This window comes from Oryzias latipes, chromosome 15 (assembly GCF_002234675.1).
Source record: "Oryzias latipes chromosome 15, ASM223467v1".
Taxonomy (NCBI): Eukaryota; Metazoa; Chordata; class Actinopteri; order Beloniformes; family Adrianichthyidae; genus Oryzias; species Oryzias latipes.
Genome location: NC_019873.2, coordinates 27,850,502 through 27,867,961, shown reverse-complemented (window position 1 = coordinate 27,867,961; position 17,460 = coordinate 27,850,502). Strand labels below are relative to the sequence as shown.

Here is a 17,460-nt window from a genome sequence, read left to right as displayed (position 1 = left end):
GAGAGTGGGACCATAGTAGTAGTTTGTGGAAGGCAGTGAGAATCTATCTCCATGGCTCATCTAGTGCCTCTGACCCCTGGTCACCTTTTCATGGGACCAACATGATTCCCTTCCTGTCAGTAAAGTTAATATCTGCTCCCTCCGGGCCGAGGCCTGGATGTTAAAGAAGCTCTGACCTGTGCGGAGAGAGATGACGGCTTCTCTCAGCACGTCCATTACACATCAAATTAGCCCCAGTCTTGGGAGGTCAGAGGTTGTGAATTTTGCTCCACTGGGCCCATTGTAGTCCTCATATGTGTTTAAACTATGTAAAGAATTTTAAAAAAGCTCACATGAAGAATAATAAATATCCTAAATAGTCCAATTTAACCTTGATAATGAAGACAACAAGAAGTGATGAAATCAAAACTGCTCTTAAATCATTTTAGTCTGTCAGAGCTGAGACTTTCATGTCAGAGAGTTAAAGCAAGAACTAAAGAAGAACCTCAAAAATGTCCCTAGAAATTAAAATCACTTCACTTCGTTTAGCGCAAATATTTCCGTTTTCACAGAATAGCACATGTTGCTGCCTTTTTGTGTTTTTTAAATGTTTGTTTACAGTTTAAAGCAAAACGTTATCCCCGAAAAATAGGAATTTTTCTCAACCAGAGACCAGCGTGTCCTATTCACTCACTACTCCTTAACCCCTTAAAGATTATATAGCGTGGACTATCTAGTGCCCCGGAATTTAATGTAAATCGGACATTTGCTTATTCTATTATTCTTTTTTTAAACATCAGATTTGATTTGAAATGGTTTATTTCAAGCAATCAAATAAGAATAAGAATCAAAAAACATTACAATCATCAGTTATTCATTCATACAAAGATGTATCAAACTTTGGATTATTAGACATAAAATTAAATGTTACTCACTTGCCGAAACAAAAACCTCACAAATATACGAGAATTTTAAAAAGACTGTGAATCCACTGTGTTCTGATGATGATGAAAGCTTGAAGGATTTGTAAAAATAAATAAATAAATAAAAGTACATACATTTCTTCAAATGACAAACTGTTTAATGCATTTTGGTCTATTTAACTACCCAACAAAGACTTAATTAACTAAAAAATGTGAGTGTTTTATTTGTTTTTCTGCTGCTTCTTGGGACAAACTCACACAATAAATGTGTTTTCTGAATGTGCTCTAAAATTTGGTTGAGCAGGCAGGTAAAGGGATGTTCGCCAATCTAGTGAGCATCGGTGCGCGCTGGTTTTTCACTGAGACTTCTGGGAAATTTCTAGGGGACTGGATTATGGAATTGTAGATTTGAACACCCCCCAAAAATAGAGATTTTATTTAGAAAATATATTTTTTAAATGTAGATATTTATCATTTACCAAAGGCTTTGTATTGAGGCCAATATTCGTATTTTTGTTCCATGTAGAATGAGAAACTGCCATTTAAATCCACTTGGTGGATCAGCTGGGCACGACTCATTTTTGGGGTAAACAAGGTTTACTATAAAAATGCAGGTTTAGCATTTACACAGCACTTTTCAGTGGCTCTTTTTTTTCTGGATAAAAGTATTGCAGAAGTTCAGCGCTCAGTCTAAATTTCGGGCTCTGTATGTTTTTCATCCAAACTCTGTTGGTCAATCCAGACAAAGAATGGCAGGTTTACAAACCTCACTGTTCCACTTGGAGAATAACTTCCCATGTTTTTGTTTGAACTAAAAATATTGTAAAACTTCATGACTTGAACGAAAATGATTATGATTTCCGGATTTAGAAAAACATTTGCAGCCAGAAAAGAAGGTCCTTGTCATGACATCTGTGGCCGCTGTTTCGGTTTTGATAGGAATACGCTCAGAAATAATAAGATGGGAATATTCCCAATGCTGCAACACTTGTTATTAAGAAATATTCTTACTCTCTTTTAATTTATTTTGGAGTATGAGGTGCATGTAAACAATGACACTATGCACATAAAACAGTTATTTTTATATTAGGTGTTTGGACAAAAAATGGGTCGGTACCATTGACCGTATATGACAACTGGACTGAGTGACCCCTTCCCCCGGTATTCCTAACATGAAGTACCTAAAAATACTTCTATCCATTCTTTGTTTACTCTGATACTTTTTTTTAACATGTTCTTGATAATCCAAATTTTTCTCATATTTTTTCTGTAGTTCAACTTATTCGAAATATATACTGACCAATCAGAATAAAAGTAGGTGGAGCCTGCTGGCCCTCTCGTCTAATATTGAAATGGTTTGATTGACAGAAATTGGGTAGCCCGCTTTAAGTGTTATGGGTGTGGCCTTCCAACAAGCTCACTCCTGATTGGCGAGAGTCGAAATGAGAGAAACGTTGAGTGACTCGGACCAATCACCACTTATATAAAGTTCTCATATTCAGTCAATGGCCAGTGTGGGAAGTTAAACATATTTAATACGTTTGAAAGCAGAAATCATTCTGTAAGTTATTTCCACTCATAACCATCAGGCATGCTGCAGATTACAGGCTGTCATTGTCAAGATGCTGGATTATAACCCCTACATATAATTTAGGCTGGTTTCCAATTTGAATATTCACGCGTTAATTTGTTGTTTTGTAACAGCTTGTTTCAATGGTTAAAACTGTCAGTTCCCTCATAATCTGTTTTTGAGTCCTTGTATTGGTCCGTTTACTTCGAATAGTTAGTCTTAGTAGTATTTAAGTTGTAAACATTTTTCATCCGTGCACCACAGTCCCCTCTGTCTGATTTTCTACTCACAATTAGAGGTAAAGCTCAGTTATTAAGCAGCAGGGTCTGTGTTGTTTCTCTGCCTGCCTCCAGATCTGCGTTTGTTTCCTGAGCGATACGTTGTGTGTGTGAGCGCTCCGGAAGATGCCTTGCTGCACCATGGAAACCCAAGCCTGGTGGCGGTGAGTGCTGTTTATATGCCTCTATTTCCTCTTCCAGTCGCTTGGCAAAAACTCCTGCATTAGCCTGCGTGTTATTTTAGGCTGTGTTGCCAAATTGTGTTCTCACTTATACATGCCAGTATTTTTCATTTTTTTTTAGGGTGTGGGGGCTTCTTTGAGGGCTAGAAAACAAGAAATGCGAGTGGAGCTGAAGAAATGGGGTCCAAAATTTTCCATTAAACTTGATCATTTTTTTGAAAATGAGAACTCCAGTGAATGTTTGTGTCTTTTTGATGCATGTAAACATGCTCTTTGGGTCTCAAAGAGGAAACTCTAGATTTGTTGTCTTCACATTCTTTTATTGATATTGGTCTCCTAAACTCCTCAGAGCATTCTGGGAAATGAAGCTTCTCATTTGAATTAAAGCAGTTGTTTCTGCCATCACATCAGTGCCACTTTTGCTGTTTTTCTTTCCCTTTTCTGTATCTTTTGAACACGTAGCCTTCTGATGAAAGCAGTAATTGTAATATTTTCAGCGGAGCGACACAGTCGTCAGTGAAAAGTTCAAATTGTGTAACCAATTTTCCAGTTTCCAGTTGCTGTCGATTGCGTTCCTCTGCCCAGGATGTGGTTCTCCAGGCTCATACAGAACATGCAGAGGGAATTGGAGGGTGGGAGTCTTGTGGTGGAGCTCGCCCTAGCTCAGCCTTGAGCCTGGTTTGTGAGGGAAAGATACCAGACACACTCACTGAAAGTTTTTTCTTCTTTTACAAAAGAAAATTTGTTTACAACCTTCCCTCTGTCCAGATGCATCAGTGTTCTTTTTTTCCCCTTTTAATGCTGCCAAAATCAGAATAAAACAGTTTCTGCTGTTAGGCACAATTGATGTAGTGTGTATTAATGTTGCAGCTTAAAAATGATTTGGTCGTTTGAGTATCTTGTCAGAGTTAATCCCGGGTTTAAGACAGCGGTCTTTAATTCCACAGTTTTTGACAGCAGGGGCACAATAATCCCCCCAAAATGCCATGTTTCCATGTTTACTGAGGTTTCAGGTTTGTTAGGATTCAGTTTGTGTGACTTGTTGAACAAAAATCTGCAACCGCAGTGGAAATGTATATTTGTCCAATGAAAAAACATCTCATTGGGTCAAGCGGGTCATGTTGGGAGTCATCTCAGGTACCATCGTGAATGGGCTTTTGACTCATAAAAGCCACTTTCACCCTCACGCCGTTGAAGGCGTTTGGATTTGAAAGCTTGTGTGGTTTTTCCTGCAGCTGCATTTGGTTTGGATAAATAGATGGTTAGATGTAAAAACGTGAAGCGTCTGTTTTACCAGATAGTCCTGCCTTAGTTGCAAATGCCCTTCGGGGTGGATACGGGATTTCTGTGGGTGAAAAAAGATCAAACCCGCACGGGACATGTAGGTAGACCGCACGATATCAAGGTTGTAGACCACTCGATGAGCCCATTGAACCAAAATGAGGATGACGTAGGTTGGAGGCAGACGTGTGGGACAGATTTTACTCTTTTTTTGTTTTTTGTTTTTTTTCTCTACGCCCCTAAATCCTGCACACTGCGCAAGGACCCCATTAGTGCTGTTCACGTGATATGTGTGCACTCACTGCGGGAAGCCTGATGGCTAGAAATTACGAGATTAAAGGTCAAGGTAAACTCTACTGTCCTCAAAGAGGAAGTTTATTCTGGGCCACAGAGCTACAAACTGTACAACATCCTTCATCATTCACACATCACATACATGATAAAAGAGCATAAAGCGGTTACATAATAAATAAAAAAATAGAGTAAATAGATTTTTACCCCAGGCCTGACCTTCACAGTAGAGAACATGAATAGTAAAAAGTAAAATATTGTAAAATATCTCATTTGAACCCTTTAAACCACTTTGCTAAAAGTTATTTTTTTGTAAAAATGCATTAACAATTTGCTAAACTATTAAAACTAGAGACTGGTGCCCAACATAATAAATACAAAGCTCCTTTCAACAAGTTAGAAGGACATAATTTTGTTATTTCTAGGACAACTGCTCTACAAAGATTTCCCTCTGCAAATGGAACTAATCAGTTCTTGTTTAGCAGGGTGACCGCTGCTGGAATAAATGAAGATCTGAATCGATTTGTTTTGTATTTGACTGCTCTGAATCGTCTGCCTGAAGGTAAAAGCTCCAATTCCTGGAACAGAAAGTGACCCGGGTCGTTTATTATTTTCTTTGCTAGCCTAACTGTTGTTTCCTCATATGTGACTTGCAATGTTTGATGATCCTTACGTTGAGTAGCTTGTAAAGTTTATTTTTATCTTTGACACTAAGTGCCCCAAACCATGCAGCCATTGTGTATCTCGCTAGGCTTTCCAATACTGCATTGTAAAAGGGGATCAGTATCTTAGAGCTGACACCAAACATCCTCAGCCTTCTCAAAAAGTAGAGTCTTTGGGGGAGTTTTCCACAAAAATAATCTACATGAACAGTCCATTTCAGTTGGATATCAATCCAGACACCCAAATATTTGATAGAGTTTACTCCTTCAATCTGACTGCTTCCAATTGCCTAAGGTCTATGGGAAGTGACACATTTTGGATCAAATATGATCTCTTTGCTTTTTGTTGTGTTCAAGAGTAAATTTTGATCCTCACACCATTTATTGAAGTGTTTGACCTCAAATTGAAGGGTTATCTGCAACAGAAAGGAGACTGACAATAATTGTGTCATCAGAGAACTTTATAATATTGTTTTGGGTGTGCCTGCTTTGGCAGCTGTTAGTGTAAAGAGCAAAGGTGAACTCACTGCCCCTTGTGGTATCCCGGTGTTACAACTTAACACTTTTGAAAGTGTGCCGTTGAGCTTTACCTGTTGTGTTCTATCAGTCAGGACGTAGGTTGGAGGCAGACGTGTGGGACAGATTTTACTCTTTTTTTGTTTTTTGTTTTTTTTCTCTACGCCCCTAAATCCTGCACACTGCGCAAGGACCCCATTAGTGCTGTTCACGTGATATGTGTGCACTCACTGCGGGAAGCCTGATGGCTAGAAATTACGAGATTAAAGGTCAAGGTAAACTCTACTGTCCTCAAAGAGGAAGTTTATTCTGGGCCACAGAGCTACAAACTGTACAACATCCTTCATCATTCACACATCACATACATGATAAAAGAGCATAAAGCGGTTACATAATAAATAAAAAAATAGAGTAAATAGATTTTTACCCCAGGCCTGACCTTCACAGTAGAGAACATGAATAGTAAAAAGTAAAATATTGTAAAATATCTCATTTGAACCCTTTAAACCACTTTGCTAAAAGTTATTTTTTTGTAAAAATGCATTAACAATTTGCTAAACTATTAAAACTAGAGACTGGTGCCCAACATAATAAATACAAAGCTCCTTTCAACAAGTTAGAAGGACATAATTTTGTTATTTCTAGGACAACTGCTCTACAAAGATTTCCCTCTGCAAATGGAACTAATCAGTTCTTGTTTAGCAGGGTGACCGCTGCTGGAATAAATGAAGATCTGAATCGATTTGTTTTGTATTTGACTGCTCTGAATCGTCTGCCTGAAGGTAAAAGCTCCAATTCCTGGAACAGAAAGTGACCCGGGTCGTTTATTATTTTCTTTGCTAGCCTAACTGTTGTTTCCTCATATGTGACTTGCAATGTTTGATGATCCTTACGTTGAGTAGCTTGTAAAGTTTATTTTTATCTTTGACACTAAGTGCCCCAAACCATGCAGCCATTGTGTATCTCGCTAGGCTTTCCAATACTGCATTGTAAAAGGGGATCAGTATCTTAGAGCTGACACCAAACATCCTCAGCCTTCTCAAAAAGTAGAGTCTTTGGGGGAGTTTTCCACAAAAATAATCTACATGAACAGTCCATTTCAGTTGGATATCAATCCAGACACCCAAATATTTGATAGAGTTTACTCCTTCAATCTGACTGCTTCCAATTGCCTAAGGTCTATGGGAAGTGACACATTTTGGATCAAATATGATCTCTTTGCTTTTTGTTGTGTTCAAGAGTAAATTTTGATCCTCACACCATTTATTGAAGTGTTTGACCTCAAATTGAAGGGTTATCTGCAACAGAAAGGAGACTGACAATAATTGTGTCATCAGAGAACTTTATAATATTGTTTTGGGTGTGCCTGCTTTGGCAGCTGTTAGTGTAAAGAGCAAAGGTGAACTCACTGCCCCTTGTGGTATCCCGGTGTTACAACTTAACACTTTTGAAAGTGTGCCGTTGAGCTTTACCTGTTGTGTTCTATCAGTCAGGAAAAAAAAAATTTAACCATGTCTGGATTTAAGTTCATTTCCATCATCTTTTTGACCAGTATGGCTGGTTGTACAGTATCAAAGGCAGAACTGAAGTCTGCAATTAACACTCTAGCATAAGTGGTAGGTCCCTCTAAGTGCTTTAGAATGAGGTGAGATGCACTAATCACAGCATCCGCAGTGCTGCTGCCCTGTTTGCATGCAAATTGCAAGTTATCCAAGAATGGTGACACTTCTTCCTTAAGACACTCAATCATGATTTTTCAATGAGATTAGACAGTCAGTGTGTCGTGTCTGTTGGCATCCTGCGGGCACCTGCGTATCACGTGCACACCTCCTGTGCAATCTGGCAGTAAGGTGCCAGTACTCGCACCTTACTAACGACTAGAGTGTGGCGTGATGACACCATACAACAGCATCACTCGTACGTCAAAAATGTGTTCAAATTCCATTAGCCTTAAAAATACTTAACGATACACTCAACACACGCGACACAATGGTACGTTCCATTTTCATGACGTTCCTTGAGGTGGCCGTCATTGTCTAGGACATAACTTCTGCAGCGCAGCAGGAATTCATTTGAAATAGGCCTCTTGAGTTGTCGGTGGAGTAAGACTGCCCCCATTTCCCATCATCCATCTGTTTACACTCTCTTCTGCTAGCTTACAGACCCTCACACCGCCATCCTAACATTACCGGTGCAACAAAAATGGCGAGCAATATGGGAGCTATCCAGCTATACAGTTCTGATCCAGATTCCAGCTCAGATGAGGAAAGCAAAGACAAACCTTTTTCCAAACGAAAAGCTCCTAGAAATGATGCAGATTCCTGTTAACCAAGGTCAGAAATTCATGAACAGGTTTGACCCTTCAAGAAATGGTGGGTAATAAGCAGCTCAGGCTAACTAGTGTCCAAGTGATGACTTGCATTGATACTGATGATTATTGTTTGATTTGATTTTTGATTTGAATTTATTGATTTATTTCAAGCATTGTAGTCAAAGCAATAAAGAATTTACACATATTTATCAAACTCATTACAGAAATGATGAAATGCATAGATTAAAAAGACAGAAAACAAAACAAAAATGTCACTTAAATCATATATGCTTAAATAAATACAGTGATAATTAACTGAGGTATTAGTAGAGTTTGATTTATTGCTTGAAAAGGAGTGGGAAGAAGCAAGCTTATATAATCCCACCCCTACTGAGTTCATTCATTTGATAGTTTAACAGTGTTTTTAAATCCGGTTCTGATCATATAGATTCTCTTCAAGTAACAAAATCCAGTGCCTAGAAATGATTGATGATCTTCAGAAAACATTCATTCATGATTTCAGTAAACAGTAACGATACCGATATGTAATAATAATCATATCATTGAATATTTTTTTCTAAAATTTTTGAGAATTGTGGAAGAAGAGAAACAGGTCTATAGTTTGTAAATTGGTGTTTGTCTCCACTTTTATAGATAGGAATCACTTTGGCTATTTTCATTTGGTTTGGGAATCTCCCAGTTTGTAATGATGAGTTACATATGTATGTCAGAGGCTTAGATAAACTATAAATGACCTTTTTCACCACCTTCATATCTGTATCCTCACAATCTTTTGAGTTTTTACTCTTGAAATTATTCACAATTGATATCAGTTCATTTTCGTTCACATCAGAGAGAAAGATTGAGTGTGGGATCCTTTCCATGGTGGATTATTGTCTTTGCTAGTTTTGCATTGTGGAATTTCCGCTGCCAACTCTGGACCCACGTTTACAAAGTAGTTATTGAGACCGTTTGCTGCTACATTGATGTCATAGCTTTGACCCTTCTCATCTGTAAAGTAATCTGGATAAGTTCGCTTTTTTGTCCCATTTTTAATAATGTTATTTAATATTTCCCAAACTCGCTTTACGTTGTATTGTGGCTTATAATAGTGTGTTGGTCAGGGAATGAACCTGTGTGTGGGCATCTCCGAACAATGCTTGTTTCTGACTCTTTAACAGAGTTTTCTGGGATAGAGTGACACTAACTTAGTAGATGTTGTCCCATGATGCCACTGTGTTTCGATCTCAGTAATATGGAGCGGTTTTCTAACATTTTATTTGTCCTGGGAAGATCTGTCTTGCACTAAAAGCTGCTTGTGAAACTGCATCCTCTGTGAGGAGGGCAGCATGGGAAGGGAGAGCTCGTGTTTGGGATTGCGGCTTTTGTTTTCTGGTCAGGCAAAGAGTGGGCAGTTGAGGTGAGTGGCGTGCTGTGCAGCAGAAGTTTGGATCAAAGGGAGTGCAGATGTGTTTCCAGTCCCCCTCCCCTGCTCTGAGCTCTGAACGGGCCGGTGTTTATTCATGACCTCAGCAGGCCTCTGCTCTGCACAGCTCATATCAGCGAGCGGCGGTCCTTTCTTCACCCGCTCTGTGTCTGGTGTTTATCTCAACACCTAGAACGAATGCACAGGTACCATCATTGAAACCGCTTCCGTTGAGTTTTCACTGCCCTTCCAAGAGTTCACAGCTTGTCTTGATCTTTCTTCATGGGTGGATCCAAAAGCTTTTGTCATTGTTTAGGGAGAAATGTTGTCCTCTGCTTAAGACAAGTCTATGCCCATGCATGTTTGTTGACTTTGTTGCAAGGAAGATGTGGTGAGCTCTGACAAACAGGGCATGCTTTCTCAGTGGGAGCAGGGTGGGTGGAAGTTGATGGGTGGAAAATGTGGACTGCATTCACGAACATCTCAGCAGGAGGTATTTCTTTTTGTTTCTGTTTTTGTTTGTTGATGCCACTTGATTCCCTCCACATTCAGAGAGAATTACTGCATTTGTTTCATTTAAGTGGTTTAAAGTGCTCAGGCATTTGAGTAATGGCAGAAATTACTGTCTGGTTAGAAATGAGTGAGTAATTTGGTTTATATGATGACATCCAAATGTTCCTATACATGTAAAGGCCAATATGAGGACGTTAGAGGAATGCATGAAAAAACTGACATGATGGGAGCCTATCCTGCAGAAATGGCGTCTACGTTATGATGGAGCAAGGTTTGCAATATCATGACTTACATTCTACAATGAAAGTGTGTAAAAATCTCAGGTAAATTTTCTTTCTAAAGACCCACTCCAACAAGAAATTGTGTTTTTATCATGTTCTTGTGCCAGTTTTAGGATGATGGAGGACATATTTAAAGAACATTTAGCTACAAATGGCAGTATTTCTAGCGTTTGAAAAAGCTCGTATCTGCGACATAGATAATACGTTGGACAGGCTCCATTCCACTCCGCTCCATTCTGATGCATCCACTTACAGACAAACGGGTCCATGAACGTCTTTGTTTTCCCCGTCTGAGCCGGAATCTGGATCTAAACTGGACGTCTGGATAGCTCTAATCCCGCTCAGCATTTTTATTGCACCAGTTAAGTTAGGTTGGGGCTTCAAGCCAGTGGGAGAGCATGTAAACAGAGAGCTCTCAGCCACAAGGATGGGAAGGGGAGCGGAGTTGCTCCACACCAATAGTCCCGCCTACAATGTAGCTGCTCTGCAGAAACTATGTCCTAGATAACAACTAATAATATAATAACTAATAATATAACAACTAATAATAACTCATAACTAAAAGGACCAATGCGAACGTTTTAAGAAATAGATCAAAAGATGATTGGAGTTGGTATGAAATATTTTTAAGTTATAAACTAAATTCGGGGTGGCTGTTTTTTGGAAAACGGAGTAAAACCAGAGTTGCTTTAATCGATGCCAAATGCCTAAAAAAGACTCGTCATCCTGTACATCAGTGGCATAGTTTAGATCAGTCAGAGACCATTTTTCTGTATCAGTGCATTACTTTCAAGTGCAGCTGCATTAGCAGATAACCAGCATAATCTCATTGCCTTTAGTCCTACCTTATCTGAGGTGACAGGGGAGAAACATGTATTTTATGGGGTCTCATGTTGATTATCTTTTTGAAGTTGTTTCCAGGAGCCGCTCAGAGTTCGGGGGCACAAACTATGTGAGCGTTTACTGGTATCCCTTTAAAACCCAATGATTCATTCTCCGTGCTGCCCTTTTGCCAGGTTTATCTTTAAAACCTGACATCCAGATGTGCAGTCTTGTTGCAGCTCCTGCGGCGGCGCTCTGTTGTTTCGGAGGCTTGGGGTGGGGTGGAGAGAGGGAGGGCACTGTAGGCCTACTAAAAGTTGGATCACAAGGAATATTGTGCAGCTTTGTGTGGGGGCTCACTGGTGGTTTAATCCTTTCAGATAGAAGTAATGTGAAGTTCCTTCTTAGCAGCACCTCTGTTTGGGAGCTTTGTCGCGAAGCTCTCTCTCAGGTCATTGGCAGTTTGGAACATTCCTAGCAAGATTAGGCTGCTTGGGTTCACATACCATACTTACTGTTTTGTCCACATCACTTATGATAAGTATAATGTTCATACGCTGTCTGTTCTCTTCTAAAACTTAATTTCTTTTTCTGGTTTTTTTGCCCCAAAAAAAAAAGTCTTTAAACTTTCTGAAAGGCAAGTAGGGGAAAAAAAATTGGCAAATCCATTTATAAGCTCAGGCTAAATATTTTTCCCTCTTTTGTTTTTGACAAGTTTTGCATGGAAAATATTTCTGAGTGGTAAAATGCATCTTAATTTGTTTTTAACCAGAAAAATGTTCCATATGTGAACATGGAGAAAAAATATGCAGAACTAGTTGTTTTTTTTTGGGGGGGGGGGGTAATCTTTTAAAAGCGTCTGTTCCTGTAATGTTAGTTTGATCTTTGAGAAGGTGATGTGACCACCAGGTTTGTTAAAACTAGAATAGTGTTCTAGTCTTTGTTTTGGTAGACTTACGCTGTGGCAGATGACTCAAAATAGTACGCCCAGACCAACTTTTAACTATACTCTAAAAGTATTGATAAACCCATGTATTGGTAAACTTTGTTAACTAAAATATACTTTTGTTTTCATACTTTAAGGGGGAGAATAGCAGACTTTGCAGGCAGCATGTATGACTGGAACCAAAAAACAAAAACCCTAATTCAATGTATTATGTAAATATATTTCATGCACACATTTCTCAGACTTTTTTTTACCAAGTAAACTGTGTTGATACAATCACATGCTAGGGTTTTGTACCTGCTGTTCTTGTTTTTGCATGGATTCTATGTAATTCTCTTTATATATTGATAAAGTTGACAAAAAACAGCCTCATTTTCAATTTATTAGTAGCAATAGTAGACCTAATAATTGTAGTAGTATGAAGTACTTATTTTGCCAAAGCCAAATAAAGACATCAAATTTAAATCAATAAAAACATTGAATCTTTACTGTGTTTTGTGTCAAAAAGGATTCATGATTTAAACAGAAAATGCAAAACAAACAAACATAGAACTAGGCTACGTATGTAATGGATGCAGGTACGTATTAAAAAATGATCTAGTACTGAGAGTATCAGCAGTATTGGTTGAAAACCACAGACAAAAGCAAGATCCCGTTACTAAAAAAGTGTAAAATCCATCAGGAATTAAATAATCGGTTCAGTGAGGGATGTGTGTTGTGTGCACTAAACGTATTATAACCCTGACTATGTTTGCAGACGACATTGTGATTTGAATGACAGAAGAGTTTCAGCTGAAATGAAAGGAAAAATGTACAAAACTGGGATAAGATCAGACATATTGTTGGGCTTAGAGACAGTGGCTCTGAGAAGAAGACAGGAAGCAGAGTTGGAGATAGCAGAGATGAAGATGCTGAGGTTTTCTTTGGGAGGGACCAGGATGCATCAGGGATGAGGACATCAGTGGAACAGCACATTAGAGGTTTTGGACATAAAGTCAGAGAGGCCAGACTGAGATGGTTTGGACATGTCCAGAGGAGAGACAGTGAAGACATGAAGGTAGCTGGTGTCACAAGAGAGGATGCAGAGGACAGGGTCAAATGGAGGAAGTTAATTTGCTGTGGCGACTCCTGTAGGGAAAAGCCGAAAGGGAAAAACGAACTGAAAGCAACACCTAAATAAATCAATGACACACTTTTATTTACTCCAAAGTCTTAAAGACCCAAAATCAGGTTTGAATGCTTGAAGCTGTACTGTTTTATTGACATTTTGTTTTTGTTTCTTAAAATATAAAGTGCGAGTAGAAAGGTTAAACTATAATCCACTTATTTATAGTTTTAAACATCAAATGTACAAAAAATATCTAGATTGTATACATTTAAAAGCATTGGACTGTATATATCGCCAAAAGGTTTGTTGAATCTTTTATGTAGCATTTTGTCAACCATGTATAGAGAGGTGTGTCCAGTCAATTGAAATGGTCAAGATACACACCCCTATTCATAATAGTATTATCCCTCCTTTCCCATAATAAGTGCAGTACATTTCTGTCAGTCGGGTTTTCCTCTTCCATTAAACAGATGAAGGCAGAGGTGTGTCTTTCCCAGCTGAACAGGGCTGAAGACTAACCATTTTTTTTCTTTTTTCCCCTCAATAAAACTAAAAAATAAAGCAAATATTCACACTTCTACAATATTACTTTTAAAGCTAAAGTGAAAAACACAAAAGGAAAAAGTCTTGATCAGATTTGTGAAATTGATCTACAGCGTTTTTTGCACCGAATTCATGTTCAATGAGCTTCTATTGTATACTTTGAACCCTTGTCTTTAAGTCGCATGAGTCCATCTCTTAAATCTTTTACCGTCTGTTTGGATCGGCCCTCTTTTCTTCATGCTTCTTCCTCCCGGCGGCTCGATTCTTTCACTTTCTTGTTCTTTTGAAGTGGAGCCGGAACAAACAGAAGGACGCTGAACTTTCCCAGAGAGCCGCCCTTTGACTTTATGTTGATTTTTCTTTCAAGTCGGTTTTTAAACAGTGGTTCATTCATATTAAAAGATGATAATACATATCAAGGCAATTCCATGCAAAGTAATGGCTCCCACATTTTTCCCAGAATTGTTGCTGTTGGCTTGAGCCTGTGATGGTGGGCGCGAATGCAAGTTGCACGTGTGTCACTGTCCCGAGTCCAAGTCCAAGTGGCGGAGACTCAGAGAGAGCTGAACCTCTGCCCACTCTGCAGCATGACTCCATCACCACACAAAGAGCTGCTTGTGGAGAACTTCCTGTGTGAGGATTCTTACACTTGTGGGCATGTCAGAGACGCTTAAGGTCAGCCGGTCTGACTCTGGGTGGTGCCTGTGCTTTTGTTGTGCTCCCCTTCAAACATCCTTGTTCATTTGGTCCTGTCTTGTCTCTCGTTAACTTCCTTGTTGCCAAGCCTCTTTGGCTGCTCCTCCTCCCATTTCCTGGTCCCCCCCCCCCCCCCCTTACCTCACCACAGTGCAGTTCTCAAGGTCTTTATCCCATTGTAAAGCCACAAGGCCCCAGCTGCCCAACGGCATGAGGCGACACTCCTCTGACCTTTTGTGGCAGGTTATGTTCTGTGATGAGATGAGGGAAGATGTTTAATGATTTTTTTTATTCCTGGCTCCGTTTTAAAAACAGCTGGTTGACGCCAGAGCTTGCCACATTGGCTTTCCCCATCTCAGAGTCCCCATTGATCATTTCACAAACCAGTTTATAGGATGGTAATGATCTGAAAAATGGCTGATATTAAATAAACAGAGTGGCCGCAATGTTGAATTTTCCAAGAGTGAACTTCTGTGTGGTTGTAGTTTCCCACTGCAACAGTCTATAGAGTTTTCAGTCATGCAAAGGGCATGAGACTGTGAGCTGCACTTTCATCTGCTCCTTCACTTTGCTGAAGACTGAAGTAACTGGATGAGCCGTCATAAAATCCACCAGAACTGATTTATCGCCACGTCAAATTTTACACAAATGACCTTAATGTCAAGACAATCTGTAAAGAAATATTTATTTATTTGTTTATTTTTAACATTTTGCCAACAGGCTGAAGCCCACCGATAGGCAAATTCACACGGTAAAATCACTCAAGTCACAACATTTCCATATAAATGTAACAAATAAATATAATAAAACAGTAAATTTGATAAAACGAAACAAAAGAATTCATTATTTGATGAACTTCTAAATATTTCTGAAAGGAAGGACTGGGTCTACCTAAATCAAATAATCACATTTCTTCTTTAAAAAAGCTAATTTAAAATAGTTTTTTGTTTTTATTAGAAAAACAACTTTGTAAATTTTTAACATAAGAATTGATCATTTTATTAACAAAGGCTTCACTTCTGTTCAGTTGGAATCACTAGCCAGTTGATAACTCATTTAAAGAGAATGAAAATTTGACAAATATGTAGATGGAATTGAAGCTTGAACCACTTTGTGACCTTTTGTTTAAATTTAATCCATTCAATAGTTCTGAATTTTCTTCCAAAAAGATGAGCTGAACTATTGTTATCAATTCATCTGAGCTAATAGTTACATCCATTTATTTCTTATTTCTATTGGAAAATGAATTTACTACTATAAATATTAATTAAATACAGAATCAATAACGGTCTGAGAGCTAAATGCAAAAATAACCAACCAAATTCTCTGTTCTATAAAGTTATTTATCACAAAAATGTAATTTAATGGGCATCCTGTCACTGCAGATTCTTAAAACGTAAACTGAAAAGACGTCTTTAAAAAATTAGAATGGCAGCTTGTAGAAAAGGAGACTTTGGTTTGCAAAAGCCACTGCCTGCAATCTTTATTCTCATCTTTTCTTTTCTCTATTTTGAATTTATTATTATATTTATGAAGCAGTATTTCTTAGGAAAGTAACAAACATGAAACCATAAGCAAAAGTTTCACACACACATGCTATGGGATAAGCTGTGTTACCTTTTTTTCTTTATATCAGAGATTGATGGACCAGAAGGACTAAATGTGTTTGTTTCTTTTCTGGCAATATTCTAATGATGGAGGACACATATGGCAAGAAGATTTGGTTTAAAATCCCTGTTTTTGTTGCACTGCTAATGTTAATTTGGGGGTGTGAGGGGCTGTAAGCTAGAGGGAGAGCGTGTAAACAGAAAGCTTTCAGCAACAGGGAGGAAAAGGGATGGCGGGGTTGCTCCGTGCCAACGTTCCCGCCCACGACTGAGAAGGGAATTTTGGATGAACTCCTGCCGCTCTGGAGAAACTATGTCCTAGAAAACGACACAGATTTTTAGATTTGGGCTAAAAACTGCATAATCATCATTAAATGATCACTGGGAACGCTTTGAAAATAGATCCGAAGATGATCGGAGTGGAGCTTTAAAGCAAAGAGGTTAATGTATTTTTCAAATTAATTACCTTCAAGGGCTCATGGTCCAAAGGAGGGGCGCTCGAGTGTTATGTTGCCATTTTAATTCACTTACAATAAAAAAAAGAGACTGAATTTTGCTGTTCTGCCTAATTTAGCTCCAGAGCCTCTTGTTCTCTCATAAAACTGGAGTCTGTTCTCGGTCAGCCGAGGAAAGATCTGTTATTAACCTTCATTAGTGGCTCGCTGGGGCTTTTCATGGTGAGATTCAATATTAGACTTGTTCCTTTTTCTGCCTATTAACTCAATCATTGGATGTTTTTATCTTTCATCCAAGTTAACCATGTGGGGAAGGAACGACACACATTTGATCTTGTAGTGTCAAACAGCCTTAACCCAGAAGAACCCATGGTGACATCGGTGTAACAGAAAAATATCGGTTTAATGGTCCACTTGGTTTGTGGCGTATTTTACATTGCTTAATTTTTCAGGTCAATTGGGTCTGGGTTCTTATGGGTTAAAATAAGTTCTGTCATTGTGACTGACAGCTGTTGTAAAGATGTGTTTCATGTTGTATCTCTTTTAAAAAAAATCTCATTTCTGGGTCGTTTTATTTCAGTTTTTTCTGTCCTGAACTTGCCGGCATGGTTACTGTCAGCAGCTCTGCCCCAGGGCTGCAGGCCTCACTTCAGCCTCAGACGGCAGAACATTCGTCTAACTGATGACACTAATTATTTTCTGACCCCATAAGGTGGAAACTTCAAACAACTTCTCTTTTTTTTTTTTTAGTCCATGTTGGTATTTTGTGCCTTTTGAAGGTTTTATTTAAAACATTTGTCTCCTAGTGCGTCGGAGTTCATGCTTAACGTATGAAAATGGGATAAACTATGATAAATGTCATGTAAATATTTAGGAGTGGTAAACAAAAAGGCCAGACAGAAATGTATGTTTTAATTATTGACCATTTTGTTTGTCTTTTCCAGAATGAAGTGGGAGAACAAAGCAGATCAGAATATTTCTCAAGAGGTAAAGAAACACAAGAGCTTTTGAGCAGCTCAGACACCAAGAAGTCCGTCCTTCAAAAGATGTAAGGGTGATGTAACCCCCTC

The 17,460-nt window shown here is 38.7% G+C and overlaps 1 protein-coding gene across 6 annotated transcripts in view; it reads left to right on the top strand.

Annotated features, from left to right (window-relative positions):
* Positions 1–17,460, top strand: part of slx4ip (SLX4 interacting protein) — a 44,346-nt gene that overhangs the window by 23,785 nt on the left and 3,101 nt on the right. For 5 of the 6 annotated variants that reach the window (XM_011484699.2, XM_020709747.2, XM_004077552.4 and 2 more), the window contains 2 exons: positions 2,826–2,914; positions 17,335–17,438. In XM_011484699.2, the coding sequence (XP_011483001.1) occupies positions 2,826–2,914; positions 17,335–17,438 (193 nt within the window). Of the gene's footprint in view, positions 1–2,825; positions 2,915–3,482; positions 3,657–17,334; positions 17,439–17,460 lie in introns of those variants that run through there. The other variant, XM_020709748.2, reaches the window with a different exon arrangement.